This window comes from Salvia splendens, chromosome 13 (genome assembly GCF_004379255.2).
Source record: "Salvia splendens isolate huo1 chromosome 13, SspV2, whole genome shotgun sequence".
In the NCBI taxonomy this organism is placed as follows: domain Eukaryota; kingdom Viridiplantae; phylum Streptophyta; class Magnoliopsida; order Lamiales; family Lamiaceae; genus Salvia; species Salvia splendens.
The window spans coordinates 19444827-19463549 of record NC_056044.1 but is presented as its reverse complement, the minus strand read 5'-3'; the positions used below and the strand labels follow the sequence as shown (position 1 = coordinate 19463549).

The window sequence follows — 18723 nt, the reverse complement described above, 5'->3', positions numbered from 1 at the left end:
TTGAACAGATCAAAATTTAGCAGATCTCACTCGACAGAACAGTTAGACAACAACGAATCTAGGCCATTACAAGGCCAAACACGATTTCTGCTTCAGTTTCAATCAAAGGATAATTTAATTGAACAAATCAATCATGAAAATCTATCTCATAAACCACACACAGCGCTGACACAAATTTGTGTACAATGAAGTACAACAAACTTGTGAATGAATCAGATGGTAACCACAGACAGAGTTACTCAACTTGAATGATCAGCACAAGTTTACAAGAACAACAAGAATAACTAGGCACCTCGAGTTTGACTCGGTCACCCCTCCTTCAAATCCTATTGGCCACGACTTCTGCGGCCTTCTGCATTCCTTATCGGATAAAAGTAAGGATGGGCCTGCACAAGATTACAACCATCAGTCAGAAGCAAAAGATATGCTTTAGCAGCAACTGGGTGCAATTTTGAGCATTAAATAGGATTTAGAGAGAATGGAGTATAAATTGGATAAGATGCTTCCATATCTCAAATTCCATCATAAGAAGAAAAAAATCCATGTAGGAAACAGTCAGGTGAAGAAAGAAGGTACCATTGCTTCCTTTGCAGTTGGCCTTTCTTGATGATCATATCGCAACAACTTGTCAACAAAATCAATTGCCTTCAGATGATAAAAGAATATATTAAGTCAAATATTATAGTATCAAAAACTTAAATACATGGTAAATAGGTTCTCGGTAGCCATATGGATGAACTGCTTACATCAGGAACAGCAAAATGTTGATTATCAGCATTGATGAATTTTGTCCATGGCTTTCTACTATGCCTAGATTGACACGCCAGGAAATCAGTATTATCTTCTAGACTTCTACTAAGAATATATAAATAAATACAAATGGAAGACCAATTGCAAAGTCAAATGTATTTCACCTTCCAATAAGAGCTGCGAGATTTTGGTCTAATTCCAAGCGGTACTTGTTCAAATAGGCATTCAACTCATCCGTACCCAATACCTGTCATTTTATCAAGACTTGAAACCTTACTAGGTAGTACCAATATTCTAAACTACATCACAAGTATGATGTAATTATACACAAAGAAAGGATGCAATTAAACTCAAAGGACATGACCATCTTATTCAACTGAAGGTGAGAATTAATCGCTAGAACATGGGATGCATTCCAATCTCAGCCATGTGAACAACTATCTGGAAGAAAAACGAGTACAAGTAAAAAAGTAAATTCACTAGAGAGTTATCTTTCAGCATACCTTTGCAATCCTGACCAGTTGATCATAATTATCATGCCCATAGAAGAAAGGCTCCTTGCGGAATATCTATACAACACAAGCTCCACATAAGCATAATTACAGAAAGGAAAATTCACATTTAATTTAGGTACGACCATTTAAAATCCCATCTACCATCCACACATCACAAGAAATCAGATAAAAGTCTCTCGTGACGCTTCAGGAAGAATAGCTACAATAGAGATTGAGATACTTGGTATAATATATGTGAGCATAGTTTATTTTAAATTCTGATTCTTCCATATTTAGAAACATATAGAAAGGATAGCATTATTGAATAGAATCTCATGAATTTATATGATCAAGCTCATTAACGTACCCCCTAAATATGGTGTAGCACATATGTAGCATAGAAGAATAGAAGTTTAACACCTACAACAGAGACAGATAAAAGAAATAAGCATACCATTCCAGCAAACATACAGCCCAAGCTCCACAAGTCCAAGGAGTAATCATAATCTTGCAAATCAACCAGAAGTTCAGGGCCTTTAAAATATCTGTGCATATGGAAAAAAATTTGAAAATGTATACATTTTAGTACACAGCTAGAAGCAACGTAATCAAACAAATCCACATACTCGTAACCATGAAACTGAAACCAGCATTCAACTAATAAATATGGTAACAGACCACAGATCTAGGAGAAGAGTCTGATTAAAGAGGCTGCTTTCTAGATTTCTAAATATACAATAAGCTGGCCGAAGTGAAACATGTGGAGCCAAAAACATTTCAATGATTTAACTACATAAAATGCTAAGCAATTCTCATGCCAACTGTTCCCTTCACTCTTCAGTGCAATATACATGAGATTAGAACTTAACACAATTATTTGCATATATCTATTTAGTACATGTGACTGTCAAAATCATCCATCAAATCTGATCCTAGCACAATAATCAGATGATTTGCATCAATCTTAAGATCCCAAATTTCTCATATCGAATATGATAGATTTTGTTTCGACATAATGGTAATGACATGGAAAAGAGATGCTGCCATTACCAAGAAGTAAATCATATTCTGATCCCCAAGGTTTACCAGTAGTTTCAACTTTAGCTGGCTTATAAATTCGTAAGAGAACCAAGTTCTATGGTTAATCCAAAATTGAAACAAGTCACAAATGTTCAAACTATGCCCTTATTTCCCAGTTGTCAGATTATACATATTAGAAGAATTCTAGCTAATTATTAATAGGTCACAATCAAATTTATGATTCATCCACCGCCTCTTATGAGATAACAATAAGCAAAGTAAATTACCATTAGGACATGAATCAATAGGATATTAACAGTGACCTATAATTGACCATATGCACTGCAGTTGACAGAAATAATGTAATGATAAACTTGTACTCGACAATTAATTTCCTATAAAGAAGACAGAGCTAATAGGGAAAATTCAATAAAATCAAAGCACATTATTTTCTATAGTGAAATTTACAGATGGCATCTTCTTTAATTATATTCCCTTGAAATCAAGTTCAAGAGACACCAATCACAACACTATTTACTAGCCACCTAGATGCATCTAAAGTTCCTTTTTTTTTTAGGTTTTGACTGAAAATATATTATACTCACTATTCCAAATAAGTACTCCTATTAAATTATTATATTTGCATAATAATAAGGTTTTTTAATCAAAAATGCGATACTGAAAAAAGATACATCACAAAATTAAGAATTGAGAATATATGTCCAACATTAAAAGAGTCCACTTTAAAACTCATCAATTTTTTCACTTCAGCTAAACCAAACAATCTTCATTAATTCTCTCAAAACTGAATCCACAGAAACGAAATTTAATATTCTCATTGAGTAAACTATCATTATCAGAATTATAACTCCTTATCTAAGTTAGGTCAAGACTGACGTTCACAATAATTCTAAATGGAAATCTTAATACAATCAAAGCAATGGCACATTCATATAAACCTGATTCATCATAGATAAAAATAGCAGAACTGAATATCAGAAGAATTTTCTCTTCCTTTGACTTGGTAACAATCCTATATGAGTCTCATTTGCTTCATTAGCAGTTGGTGGTCTATAAACTATACTTCGTGATTCTCTTCCACTAACTAAACCAGAGCATATCAGAAAAAGAGAGTACAAATGAGAATATTCTTTCAACAAAGCAATACATATTGAAAAGGGAAGTACAGTTTTCAAATAGAGTATATCAAGCAAAATAAGAAAAGATCATTAGTAAAAGTAAAACCAGAGGTGAAGAATGATCGCGAACCTAGAAGCAACACGAACATTATACTCTTTCCCTGGATGGTAGAATTCAGCAAGTCCCCAGTCAATTAGGCGGAGTTTCCGCTGCTCATGGTCTATCATTACATTGTGGGGCTTAACATCCCGATGCATGATACCTTGAGAATGGCAATAGTCTAAAGCCTGTATATCAGTTAAAAAAAGCTTCAGCCTCTCCATCAGGATATATCATTTCTATAACAGATAGAAGAGCTCATGAGAAGAGAAGGTGAGTTCGGGTAAATAATTCGTTAAAATTAGGCATGTGCTCATTTTGATACTCTTATAAAAAAGAAAACTAGCCTGCTTCAACTAAATTAGCAAGGTTATTCACTTCAAGTCCAAGAAGTCAAAGTCCCATCCCATGAATGCCAGAGTCTAAATCTAGAATAACAATAATAAAAAACCTAAACATTATTGCTGTTGGTGCTTCAACCACATAATTGAGAGTAGAACCTATGGAAATTCATATCCTTTGTTGCTTGTCATATTTCCTCCCCAGTGCAGAAAAAAAGAACCAGGTCCTTGAACCTAATCTTCATAATTCTAGTAAATGCATGCCACAAATGAAAACAAACCATACCAGCTATAGTTAAAATTATGTTATATTCTCTAAGTTCAGGTTGGAATAACTGAATCCATTTAGTTTCACTGTTCTTCAACTTCAACAGATAATACAAAATGTAAGCAGAAAATGAAGTTGGTATGAAAGATGATAGAATAGCACATGTCAAGTAATCCCTAGGGTAACAATATCAGCTGAGACTGAAAAAGTTCAAGAAGATAAAGAAGAACCAGGAATTTGAAAAAAGATATAGAAGAAAAAGTAAGTGGGGATAAAAGAAAAGACTTACCTTCAAAAGTTCATATATGTAATATCTAATATCAAAGTCTGATAGAGTGGGATACAGCACTTTAAAGTCTGTATTGTTCACATGTTCAAATATAAGACTTGGGGTCTTTGATTGCTGATCCCTTACAATATCAAGCAACTTCACAATATTTGGCCCTCCACAGAGATTCTGCAAAATCTTAATCTCTCTCTTGATCTGCAGAAATGGATACGGTCATTCATATAAACCTTAAAACAGTTACAAGTGCATACCAACATAGAAAAGTATATTAAACAAACTCTTAAGTCAAACTTGAAATAGCTATTCAAGCAACATGACTTCTCTACTAATTTTATTTTTTTTTCTACATTCATATTTTCGCTTCTTAGTTCTTGTGAATTCTCTCCGCTTCTAGCATTTATCTTCATCATTCCCCATTTTAGCTTTTCCTTATTCTTTACTTTCAAAATTCCCTCCAACTCAAAAACCAAAACTAAGTCATTTCTATCTGTTGCTAATGCATAGCCAAAAATGTATGAAACAAGTCACTAGACCGATGGTTTCGATTTCGACCAAATTTCTAGTCAATTAATCTATTAGATTGAATGTTTAAGAAATATAACCATTCTATCTTCTCCCTCTTATTGTTCATAGCAAAAAAATAGCATTTGACAGGCAAGAAACTATCTTGAGGAACAATTGATTTATCGACCTTCTTCTTCTTGACCGGTTTGAGGATTTTGATGATGCATTTCTCGTTATTGGTAACATGAATACCCTCAAAAACCTCGCTGTATTTCCCCCTACCAACCTTCCTCACCACCTCGTAATCATCCTGCTCCCTGTGAAAAACAAATTACATGGGAAAACAAATTAGATGGGAAAAGAAAAAAAATTGATTGGAGCATGCCAATGGATTACCCACCCCCATTGAACAGTAAGCGCCTCATAGTCCCAATAGTCCTTAGGGCGGATAACATTGACGTCTGAGTAGACCGGCGCCTTGGAGGGGGCTCCAGGCCGCCTAATCGCTTTCCCGATCTTCTGCGACATGGGTTCGAGTGGCGCCTTGTGGTGGTAGTTGTGTGTATTGAGAGCAAGCGGGGAGGGCAGACGGTGGAGAAGAGAAGATAGATGAGAGTGGTGACGAGAGACGAAGAATTGGAGAGGCATCAAAGGGTAAGGGTTAATATAATGAGAAATTTCGGAAAAATGGGCTAAATACGCAAGCCTTTCGAAATTTAGGATTAAATTCCCACGCCTTTCGAAATATGGGATCGTGGCATGCGAATTTTTCGGAAAAAGAAATTTTTACATTTTTATCTATTTTCTCTTCTTTTTCTTATTATTTCTCTCATGATATTTATATATTGACCAAATTGCCCTCTATCATTTTCACTAAAATTTTAGCACTATTTTTTATTACAATCCAATTTTCACCCAAAACACTGCCGCCTCCAAATGATTACCCATGGAAACCTGAAGTTCGAGACCTCATGCTCGACGAGAACATGAGCCCTAAGTAGACTGATTTCGAGCTCGAGGATCTCCGGACAGCAGACGACACGTTGTGTCGATGAGGCACGGCGGCTGGCGAGGGAGTTCGAGCAGCTACGATGCTGTGTCGTGGTGAATTTGAGAGGGCTGACGGCGCTGAGCACCGAGAGGGTGACACTGGCTGTCAGCGAGGCGCGATGACGTCGCCTGAACCGAGCGATGGAAATGTTTGGCTGTGCAACAAGAGAGAGAAGAGATAGTCGACGGATTTTAGCTCTCTAAATTTGGGGACGAATGGGGGGTTGCCATGAGAGAAGACTGAGGTGTCCAGTTGCTTTTGAAATAAGGGTGCCCAGGGAGAGAGGCGACAGGTGCTAAGAGTCTCCGGAGACGGCGGCGGTGGACGGTCTCGAAACCGAAAGAGGCGGCGCCCTGGTGATGCGAGGACGCGTGGTTGCCATCGAGCGACAGTGGCTAAGACATGCTACTGCAATAGCGTGACGGGAGGCTCCGACTGATTTAGAGAGCAAGGGATGATGGTACGCAGCAGCAGCGTCGATGAAGCCGTGAACAAAGGACCACTTTGTGTGGTCGCTGACGGCTGCACAAGAGAAAAGATAGGGCGAGAGGAAGAGTGGAAAAACGAAAGAGAAAGAGAAAGATTGCAAATTGGAGGCTGCGCATGAGGGTAGAGAAAGACGTTCTAGGATTTCAATTGTTAATTTTTGGAAGTAGTGTTTGGTGATTTGGGTGAAAATAATTGGAATAAAAAATTGTAGTGAATAAATTAGGGGTAATTTGGTCAATTTATAAATATCATGAAAGAAATAACAAGAAAAAAGAAGAGAAAATAGATAAAACATCAAAAATCTCTTATTCCGAAAAATTCGCATGTCACGATCCCATATTTTGAAAGGCGTGTGAATTTAATCCTAAATTTCAAAAGGCTTGCGTATTTAGCCCCTTTTTTCCAAAATCTCTCTAATATAATTTGATGCTCTTCTTTTCCATGGAAACCCTTTCCCCTTTTTCTCCTTGTAATTTTGCTTTTCATTTTATTTCCAAAGTTTTGCAACGTTTTACATGATAACGTCCAAGTTCCAACATGGTTTTGCTGACTTTGGGGACAGCACGAATTTAATAGGACTATAAAATTTGTAAGTAGGGAGAGAGAAAAAAAAAGTGATGGGGTATATACATTACTCTCTCCGTCTGTGAATAAGAGTTCCATTTTTTTATTTTGGTCCGTTTGTGAATAGGAGTTCCGGTTCTTAATTACCATAAACGGTATCGCATTCCACTAACTCATTCCACTCACATATCATTTAAAACTAATATATACATATGAGACTCATATTCCACTAACTTTCTACCACCTATTTTTCTTAACATTTCTTAAAACTCGTACCAGCATGAAATGGAGCTCCTATTCGCGGACGGATGGAGTACTACTGAAATTCCAAAAAAAGGTGTGCTTGGCGTCAATCCACCATTAGGACCCAGTTTTCTATATAGTACAAATAGGGGAACGACGCGAGAGACTCTCGCCTGTTTAACGAAGCACACATGAGCTTGTTGCGTGTTATAAGCGATCGCGTCTCTCTTAAACACGCGAGAGGCTGTCGCGTGTCTACCTCAAATACAGATACCCTCATTTCCCTTCCCCTGTGCGCAGACAACTACACTTCACCACTACAGCCAGCGAAAATCAACGAGAAACCGACTTCCAACGGCTCCCTGATAAACTCGTATTTCTATCGATTTGATTGGCTTATTGATATGATTATTGCTGAGTTTTAGTAGCTCGAATTATATATTTCCAGCCTATTATGTTTGTTGAGAATGTGCAAGAAAATAGGTGAAAAAGAGTCAAAAAAGGACATAATCACTCGAGGCAAAATGAACAAAGGAAGGAAGTACGGATGTTAACAGTAATCGGCGTATCAAGATGATCTCCAAATGCAACTTAAAGACTACCATTCTCTTCATCTTTTGAAGAGCTCCGCGTGGGTATCTCGCACTCCTCAATCGAAATCAGGTAGAAGAAGTTATGGTCGTTTTATGAACAGTGCGTTGTGATGTCCAAAGAACTCGACCTAGACGGGTCATTTTGGCCACCTAACTTTCACTTCCACAAAGCGTGAAGAAAACAGAAGGCTTGCCCCGGATGGGTCAACTCGGACCTTTATTTTGACTCGGAGGGGTCAAACTTAGCTGGTCCGGATTTTTAAACTAAAAACGCGATTTTGAGTGGATTGTAAGAGGAAAAGACCTTGGGTTACAAGGAATGACTTACATACCTCTTGCCACACATATTTTCTCTCCCAAAAACACTCTTGGACACGGAATTGAAGACTGAAGACTGAAGACTTTAGAATCGAAGATTGAAGCTTCTACTCCATCAATCTGACCCTTGGGATATCGAGTGTCGTTTATTTATGTCTTTGATTGAATTCTTTGTTTTATACTCCCTCCGTCCTCAAAAATTAAACTAGTTTTACCAATTTGGGGCGTCCCCTAAAATTAGATCAAGTCTAAATATAGAAAGTTTTTAACCAATTACACACCACTAATAATGTAGACCCCACAATCCACTAACACTCCACTACCTTTTCCCTTCTCTCTTACTTTTTCCATATCTCTCTTATTATACCAATTACACATTAAAACTCGTGTTTTTTATAACTTTGTCTATTTTTTAGGACGAAAGGAGTACTTGCTTTTCATGAAAAACATAAGTAGCTAAGCCTTTATTGCATAGTTCTTTGTGAAAATGCACTAATTTCATGGTTTTTATCCGATTGATTTGTTAATTACATTGCTCTTGTGGTTGCTTAAATATTGTTTGTGTCATTTTCATTCAATTGAGTAGCTAACTATTGAATGTGTTACGGTTAGTTAAATTAATCGAGAGAAGAAAAAATTTACTTATAAATAAGAATAATTCACACCTTAATTCAATAGAACTTAAGAGAGTTGAAGTTTTGTGTGAGGACTTTGATCGTATTAATATATAGGGAGTAGGTGTTAGAGATTAGAAGGGGACTTCGTATCTAACACCTAATCTACGAATTTCTCACCTCAGGAAGGGGTTTAATCTAATTTAGTAATCGACTTAACAACCCTAGAGACACTAAAAGATAATGTGAATTAATTGTATGTAAGCTTGGAGTTGTGCATCAGATCCTAAAATTCTACTTCTCGACAATAACATGCACACATTGAACACACAAACACATGCACATCATACGCACGAGAACAACATTGAACACACAAACACATGCACTACATACGCACTAGAACAAATAGCACATAAATTAATACAATGCACATACAAATACAACAATAAAAAAGCGCACACACAACACTGCATATACACAATACATACACTCGCACAGACAACTTAAAATATACTCCCTCCGTCTCATAGAAATAGGTCAAATTTCCTTTTTCGTCTGTCCCACAGAAATAGTCCATATCCATTTATAGAAACTTTTTTCTCCTTTTTAATTTATCATTTATGAACCCCCCCACCGTACACTATATTATTTCAACCACTTTTTTTCCTACTCTCTTACTTTACCAATTACATATTAAAACATGTGTCATCCAAATAGTCATTTCTATAGACGGAGGGAGTATAAAATAATATATAAAAATATATAATATATATATATATATAAGGGTGCATTATAATGATAATCCAAATTTTCGTAATAACCCTATAACCAAATCTGGACCACACATTTTTAAAATCACGCGGTTGATATTCAAACTTAGATTTACTTCATAAAAAAAAGCGCGGGGTAAATATGTCATTTCGCTCATGATAAAATTTACGTATCCAAATTTCGCTCATTTTATCAGTCAGTCAAAAGTATCATTTTATCAACTCAGAGTATCATTCTATCCGGGGAAAACTATCATTCTATGCAATAAACCTAACATATATCATTTTATCATTTTATCAGTCAGTCAAAAGTATCATTTTATCAACTCAGAGTATCATTCTATCCGGCAAAACTATCATTCTATCGGCTGAAAGTATCATTCTACCCGGCAAAACTATCATTTTATCGGCTGAAAGTATCATTCTATCAGGCAAAACTATCATTTTATCAGTTTTATGTCATTTTGTCACGTTAAAGTATCATTTTATCAGCTTATATGCAATTTCTTCAGCTAAACTATCATTTTTATAAGCTAACTGTCATTTTATCCGCTTAGATTATCATTTTATCAGGTAAAAGTATCATTTTATTAAACAAAAATGTCATTTTATACACCAAAAATACCTATCATTCTATCGGCTGAAAGTATCATTCTACCCGGCAAAACTATCATTCTATCTGCTAAAAGTATCATTCTATCCGGCAAAACTATCATTTTATGCAGTAAACCTAACATTTATAAGCTAAAAGTATCATTTTATCAACTCAGAGTATCATTCTATCCGAAAATACTATCATTTTTATAAGGTTTCTGTAATTTTATCCGCTTAGATTATCATTTTATCAGGTAAAAGTATCATTTTATTAAACAAAAATGTCATTTTATACACCAAAAATACCTATCATTTTATCGGCTGAAAGTATCATTCTATCCGGCAAAACTATCATTTTATGCTGTAAACCTAACATTTATAAGCTAAAAGTATCATTTTATCAACTCAGAGTATCATTCTATACGACAAAACTATCATTCTATGCAATAAACCTATCATTTTATCATTTTATCAGCCGGTCAAAAGTATCATTTTATCAACTCAGAGTATCATTCTATCCGGCAAAACTATCATTCTATGCAATAAACCAATCATTTTATCATTTTATCAGTCAGTCAAAAGTATCATTCTATCAACTCAGAGTATCATTCTATCCGGCAAAACTATCATTCTATGCAATAAACCTATCATTTTATCAGTCAGTCAAAAGTATCATTTTATCAACTCAGAGTATCATTCTATCCGGCAAAACTATCATTCTATGCAATAAACCTATCATTTTATCATTTTATCATTTTACGTGATATTTGGTGAAATTCAGAAATTAAATGAGGGAAATGACAGTTTTACCCAGCGCTTTTTTTTATGAAGTAAATCTAAGTTTGAATCTCAACCGCATGATTTGAAATATGTGTGGTCCAGATTTGGTTATCGGGTTATTACGATATTTAGGGGTTATCATATGATCACGACTCTATATATATATATATATATATATATATATATATATGTATAGGAAAATGATCAATACAAAACTTGATCTCAATACAAAATCCAGACCAAATCCTGACCATGAGATATATAGGGTTTTGATCTATGCAAAACCATTCTTAATACAAAAATGCAGAACCAAGCATACAAAAGTCATTTTTTAGTCATTGTAAGCTTATTTTTACGTCATTATAGTAAGGATGACATGAAATGATCTTAACATGACCTCAAACCCAAAGTTTATAATATGACCTAAAACTGCTTTACAATGACCCTCCGTGTTTTTGTTTAATTATTGACCATTGGATTGTCAAATCTCATGGTCAGGATTTGGTCTGGATTTTGCATTGAGATCAAGTTTTGTATTGATCATTTTCCTATATATATATATATATATATATATATATATATATAAATAATCAATTCAAAGTGAATGTCAAATTTTAATTGATATTATGACATGCCAACAAAGAATTTAGAATTAAAATATTATTTTATATTAATTACTTAATTTTACTAAACATGAAATTCTGAATTAAAGTACAATACTACTTTGCATTTAATTTCATAAATTTCCAATTATATGGTACCAAACGGTCCTTATCAGTGAATGTGTTACTTGTGTATAAAATAAACTAGCTTGACATTTTACGTAAAATATAAAACTTGAAATAGTGGAATGAAACCTTGAAAACAAAATTAGCTCTTCAATGGCATCGTAGATTGAACGATAGATCATCCGAATTTACAATATAAATAATGACCTATACAAGGAAAAAGGAAAAAAGTTTCTAAACCGCCAGATAAAATTGTAACATGTCAAGAGGCTAAGAAAAAAAAGGATTTGTTCTAGTTGCATGAGAAAAGTGTTGTGAGAGTCTTGATGATTAGTGCATAATTTCTTCTTCCTTGAAGAATATGACAACAGTTAATTTCTAATGGGAATTAGTGTTTTCAGGATAACAGCAATGGGCATGCCTAAGAAGCCAATGAATATACTTGCTTTCCATTGCCTCATTGTGAGAGGAGTGGTGTTTGCAAATGTACCAAAGAACTCAACAATTATGATCTGGAAGAGGACTGTCGAGCCAACAAAGGAGGCGAACACGTGGTTGTTCAGTATCCCTTGGAGCACGTTTATCTTCTCCATCTCTCGCGAGTTCAGCTCGTTGAACAGCTGCACAATCATTCAACAGCTAGGTAAATATATATAATGAGATTTTAGGTAGAGTTTGTTGAGCATGAGTTGATGTTGAAGAAGATTTACCTGGCAGAAGACAAATGTGTTGAAGATGATGGTGTTGAGGATTAGGTCAGAGTTGGGATAGTTTTCAATTTCAAAATATGTCTTTCCATATGCTTGAAGGAACCATATAACCACAAACTGGTAGACTGATTGTCCCAAGATGCTCCTCCACATCACATTGGTGATGAAGTTCCCACTCCTTCCAACGGGCACCATCTTCATCAACGCCTCGTTTGGAGGCTCTGTTGCTAGTGCAAGCGCCCCGAGTGTGTCCATGATCATGTTCACCCATAGCAGCTGAACAGCAGTCAGAGGAGCACTCCCTGAAAGTGTCACAATTTTGGATCACTAAGTAATAAGTATGTATATAGACTGAATTAAACATGAGGCTTGATTTGTTACCAGTTAAACAAGCTGAAGTGAAGTTTACAATGAGGGCAACAATGTTGACAGTCAGCTGGAACTGCACAAACTTCTGGATGTTTACATATACCGAACGGCCCCATTTTGCTCAACTTTGACTAGCTTATAAGCCTGCCTCTCCCCTTTAAATTCCCCACCAAGGGACAGCCCAAACTCGAGTATGGCGGCCTCAGTGGGAGTCCCGAGAATCTCGCGCTTCCCATCCTTGTTCACCACCACTTCCCCGCCCTTGCTGTTGAAGATGGACTGCACGAGCATCTTGACCACGGACTGCGGGAGCTCAGAGCAGAAAGCAGAGGCATGCTCTGGTTTAGTAATCTCCTTGACATTCATGCAAATGCAGGCTTTGACAACAGTCATGTGATTTGTGGTGAGAGTTCCGGTTTTGTCACTGCAGATGCTGGTGGCGGATCCCATGGTCTCGCACGCAGCGAGATGGCGCACGAGTGCCTTGTCGTTCATCATCTTCTTCATGGCAAAGGCGAGGCTGAGCGTGACAGCCAACGGCAGCCCTTCAGGGACTGCAACAACAACGATGGTGACAGCGATGGCGAAGTAGTCGAGCAGCTCCAGAGCATCATCCCCGGACCACACCAAGCTAGTCCCATCTCCCCATTTAAGAGTAACGAGCTTCTGAACAAGAACTGCGAAAGTTACAACAGCAAACACAAGGCCAATCTTCCCAATGATGGTTGCAACGCCGTTGAGCTTGACTTGGAGAGGAGTCTCGTCATTGCCTCCTTCGCTCAACGTGGCCATCAGCTTCCCCCACTGCGTCCTCATCCCGACGGTAGTGATCAGCATCGTGCAAGTCCCGTCCTGCACCTTAGTCCCTGACATCAAAAAAGGGTTCCCGCTATTAACCATCACCGGCTCGCTCTCCCCGGTCAGGCTCGACTCGTCTATCAAGACCGAGAAGCCAGAGAGGAAAAGCCCATCAGCAGGGACTTGATCGCCAATGGAAAGATGCACCACTTCGCCAGGGAGGAGCTCGTAAATAGACATCTTCTGCCGGTATCCATTCCTGGTGACTGGAACAGAGATCTTCTTCTTCTCCTTATCCAAATCTCTACACTGCAGCGACTGACGATAATCACTCGAGGCTGTAACGAACACGACAAGCAATATGATGGCAACAATGCCGAGGCCGTCGTGGGAGCCCCGGGGCCAGCCTTCGGTGGCTATCCCGACGACGAGGGAGACGATGGCGCAGACGCCGAGGATCATCAGCGTCATGTCGTGGAGGGCTTCCCACACGAACACCCAGAAGCTCCGAGGCTCGCTCTCTTGGAACTTGTTGATGCCGTAGAGCTCCTGCCTGCGGCTAAGATCGGCCGTGGAGAGGCCGTTGGAGGCGTCCGTGGCCAGCTTCTCCACAATGCCGGTCACCCCTCCGTGGAGCTTCAGCTTCTTCTGGTCGTGGCCTTCTACGATGGATCCTAATTCCGTGGCGCATATCTTGAAACCGGCGGCTTCTACTTCTTCGGGGATGGTGTAGTCGCTTATCTTCGCACCTGTAATTATATATGCTCATCAACTATATTTCTACTTGATATGTCTAGGTTGAAATGCAACGGTTACCTTTTATGAATTCGAATGCAGCTTTGGAGCGGTGAAGCGGAAACGGCGCTTGGGATTCTTGACGACGCAGCAGAGGTCCCGCCACCGCTGCAATACCTCGGTGGAGGAATGCTTCGGCTTGAGCTCCCATTTCTCACACAGTAAACTCTCCATTGTTTGTCTATTTTCTTCTTCAAATTAACAATGCAAATGTTGTTGTTCCGGAAGAACAAGTCTTGGTGTTTCAACTTATATAATGTAGTTAATCAAATTAAAAGGAAGATGCTCGACATCAACCTTGAAGAGTAGACATCGATGGAAGCATACAACCATGTTTCGAAACATCTTCATCAAAAGAGAGAGAAGAAAAGGATGATCCCAATTTATTGGTGGGAAAGTGTTGAAAGATATTAGTATTATTCATTCAACTTATTCAGAGAATTACAATAGGTACGCCTCCTTTAAATAGGCCAAGGGTTACATAAAATTGACAAGATTTGCCATAATACTCATTCCCTAATTAATTTTTTTTCCTTGCTTACCTATTTTCCTTACTTACATATTTTCCTTTCTAACACTCCCCCTCAAGTTAAGTAATGGGATTACCGATACTTAACTTGCCCAATACCTCATGGAAGCTTCTTGCATCGACAGCTTTCGTGAGTATATCCGCCAACTGATCTTCAGATCTCACAAAAGGAAGTTCTACCGTCTTGGCCTCTATATTGTCCTTTATGAAATGACGATCCACCTCGACATGTTTTGTCCGATCATGCTTAACTGGATTTTCAGATATACTGATTGCCGCCTTATTATCACAGAACAACTTACATGACTTCTGTGAGTTTAAGTTCAACTCAGTCATCAATTTCCTCAGCCACAGAATCTCAGTCAACCCACTCTTAATCCCTCGAAATTCAGCTTCTGCACTTGACAAGGCTACCACTTTCTGTTTTTTGCTTCTCCACGTGACAAGATTTCCTCCCACAATGGTAAAATATCCAGCAGTTGATTTTCTATCATTTGGGTTCCCTGCCCAATCAGCATCCGTGAATCCATGAATCTCTAAATGTCCATGATTCTCGAATAGAATCCCATGGTTCGCTGTCCCTTTCAGATATCGAACAATCCTCAGTGTTGCTTCCCAGTGAGCTACTTGAGGTGCATGCATAAACTGACTAACTACTCCAACTGCATAAGCTATGTCAGGTCTAGTGTGGGATAGGTATATCAATTTCCCAACTAAACGTTGATATCTTGTGCGGTGTGTGGCTTCAGCTCCTTCAACTATCCGCAGACCATGATTCTGAACCATAGGAGTATCTGCTGGCTTACAGTCCAGTAGTCCTGTCTCGGTTAACAAGTCAAGTACATATTTCCTATGACTGATGAAGATCCCCTTCTTTGACCTTAGCACTTCTATACCCAGAAAGTACTTTAGTAATCCCAAGTCCTTCTTTTCAAACTCTGCAAACAAATTCTTCCTTAGCTTGCTTATTTCCTCCTCATCATCTCCCGTGAGAATCATGTAATCTACATAGATGATGAGGCATGTAATCTTTCATTCTCTTTTCTTCAAGAATAATGTATGATCAGAGTTGCTTTGTTCATACCCATACTTCTTCATTGCCTCAGAGAATCTCCCAAACCAAGCTATAGGTGACTGCTTTAGCCCATATAATGTTCGTTTTAGTTTGCAAATCTTTCCTCCTTCGAAATCTCCAACAAATCCAGGTGGTGGCTTCATGTAAATGGGCTTCTTCAGTTCCCCATGTAAGAATGCGTTTGTCACGTCGAACTGATGTAGTGGCCATTCCCTGACTGCCTCTATTGAGAAGAGCACTCGAATGTTTCAGCATAATCAACTCCATAAGTCTGAGTGTATCCTTTGGCCACAAGTCTCGCCTTATACCTTTCAATCGACCCATCTGGCCTCCGTTTGATAGTGAAGACCCATCTGCATCCCACAGTTCGAACTCCATCAGGTTTAAGACATACTTCACATGTATTGTTCTTCATCAGAGCCCGCATTTCTACTAGCATTGCTTCTCGCCAGTGAGCAATTTTCATAGCCTCCTCGGCCGTATATGGGATTTCTTCTTCTTCGTAAAGTGCTGCTTCAAACGCCCTAGCCATCTCTGTTAGATTTGCTTTAGCCAGATTCGCCATAGAATATCGGCTTCTACTAATCCTCTCAGGACTGTATCTCTTAGCCGGGACCCCACGAGTAGTTCTGTTGGGGAGTATATAGCGGCCGGTATCACCATCAATTGCTGCATTCTCATTCTCGTCTACACCAAAAGTGTCAGGAGTAATAACTGTATTATCTGAGCTAGTTTCAGGAATTACCTCGGATATCACTGGAGGAGGACTCGATTCAGGCGTAGGCGGTTGAGGAGGCTCTACAGCAGATGTGACTGACTCGGCAGTGACACTAGCTTGTTCTGTTGGTTCCACGTTCGAGATACTTGGATGTGGCATCGGAAAACTGAGGGGTCCAATTTTATCACACTCCCCCTGAACACCACTCCCCCCCGACCCCGAGGTTGGGTGTGATAGAAGTATTCACTTTCTAGAAAATTACAATTCATGGTTGTTATAACCTTCCTAGACCCCGGGTGATAGCATCGATAGCCCTTCTGATTTACCCCATACCCCAAAAAAACACATTTTATTGCACATGCAGAAAATTTTCCTCTTTCGTGTTTCGGTACATGCACATAAACGGAACAACCAAAGATTTTGAGCGGAAGTATGAGAGGTGGGGGAATATCAGTAAGGGATGCGAGAGTCTGCAAAGGAGTTTTCATACCCAAAATTTTTGTAGGCAAACGATTAATCAGGTAGACAGCAGTGGCAACAGCTTCGGGCCATAAAAATTTAGGAACATTTGAGTCAAAAAACAGGGCTCTCGTGACCTCTAGGATTATCCTATTCTTTCGTTCAGCTACACCATTTTGTTCAGGAGTGTAAGGACAAGTAGTTTGATGAACTAACCCCTTTTCTTTAAAAAAATCAGTCATGTCTTTGTTAACAAATTCCCTACCATTATCGGATCTAAGAATTTTGAGCGTGGTTTGGAATTGTGTCTGGATCATTGTAAAGAAACGGGTAAATTTTTCAAAAACGTCAAATTTATGCTTCAAAAAATATACCCAAGTCAATCTAGTGCAGTCATCCACAAAAATGAGAAAATATTTAAAACCATGATCACCAACAATAGGAGCTGGACCCCAAACATCGGCATGCACTAGAGAAAAAATAGTCTTAACATGAGTATCACTTGATCTAAAGGATTGTCTGTGGTTTTTTGCTAAAACACAAGATTCGCAAGTAATATCCTTAAAATGGGAAAACTTTGGAAAAAGCAATTTTAAATAACCCGAGGATGGATGCCCCAATCTGCGGTGCCACAACCAAGCTTCCCGATTTGCAGATCCGTGAGCAAGCATCGCGGTTCCACCTTGTTGAGTAATCTCATCCACATAATAAAGACCTTGACGCTCAGTGCCATGCCCAATTATCCTCCTCGTCCTGATATCCTGTAATACACAGAAATTTGGATGCATTAGTAACGTACAGTTTAATTCTTTCGTCACGTGGCTGATAGACATAAGTTTATGAGATAATTTGGGCACATAGAGGCAATTTGTAAGCTTCATGGTTGGGGATATTTCAATGGTTCCACTCCCACCCACAGCGGTCAACTCTCCATCGGCAGTTTGAATTTGGTTTTTAGTTGCCCCATTAAATTCACAAAAATCTTTCAGATCGTAGGTCATAGTATCAGTTGCCCCACAATCAAAAATCCACTCACTCTCCTTAGGGTCAATTTTACTTTGGACAATGCATGCAATAGGTATATTTTCCAAGGGTGCAAAACGATTTGGGCTTAAGACGGAACTTTCAGACAGTTTTGGGGTCAAACGTGGAATATAGTTTTTCTGGGGTCCTAACTGTAATTTTCCCGGGTCATATTGCATATATTCTGAACTATAAGGACCAGAAATTAAATTACTCATGCTTTGGGGTTTGTTCTGAAAATCAAATTGGGGATCGGGGTTTCTCAACCCCAATCTGTTACCTCCATATGACCTGCCTCCTTTCTTCTCCACAAAAGCTGCCTCGCCGGGCCTGCCGCCTCCACCCGGTTGAGGACCGGTATCTCCTGCTCTCCCACGGGTGTTAGTCATCTCCCTATTCCCTGCTCCTTGCAGAAATAATCCGCCTCCATCTTCGACTCCGATGGCTAATCGAGCTTTAGCCTTTTGATTTTCATCCCACCATTCCGGAAATCCAACGAGGAGGAAACATGTATCTCGAGTATGTCTTTGTTTTCCGCAATGAGAGCACTAAAATTTTGATTTGTCGGGTTTGAAACCGCCTTGGCAATTGGGCTGTT

The 18723-nt window shown here is 38.5% G+C and overlaps 1 protein-coding gene and 1 pseudogene across 1 annotated transcript; both read right to left on the bottom strand.

Annotated features, from left to right (window-relative positions):
* On the bottom strand, positions 1 to 5552 carry LOC121761119 (casein kinase II subunit alpha-4, chloroplastic). The gene is made up of 10 exons (XM_042156714.1): positions 5306 to 5552; positions 5093 to 5222; positions 4402 to 4596; positions 3534 to 3691; positions 1699 to 1789; positions 1254 to 1319; positions 915 to 997; positions 747 to 810; positions 577 to 645; positions 1 to 386 (listed from the first exon to the last, which is right to left on the bottom strand). The coding sequence occupies exons 1-10, from the start codon at positions 5431 to 5433 to the stop codon at positions 327 to 329; spliced, it is 1044 nt and encodes a 347-aa protein (XP_042012648.1). The 5' UTR covers positions 5434 to 5552; the 3' UTR covers positions 1 to 326.
* A 6468-nt stretch (positions 5553 to 12020) lies between these two features.
* LOC121760661 lies at positions 12021 to 17766 on the bottom strand (annotated as a pseudogene).
* Positions 17767 to 18723: the final 957 nt, after the last annotated feature.

Coding starts and splice junctions, on each gene's coding strand:
- LOC121761119 (XM_042156714.1), bottom strand. CDS start 5,433: ATGTCGCAGAAGATCGGGAAAGCGATTAGGCGGCCTGGAGCCCCCTCC. Junction 3,692..4,401: donor ACATATATGAACTTTTGAAG/GTAAGTCTTTTC, acceptor ACTGATATACAG/GCTTTAGACTATTGCCATTC. Junction 811..914: donor CTCGCAGCTCTTATTGGAAG/GTGAAATACATT, acceptor GTGTCAATCTAG/GCATAGTAGAAAGCCATGGA.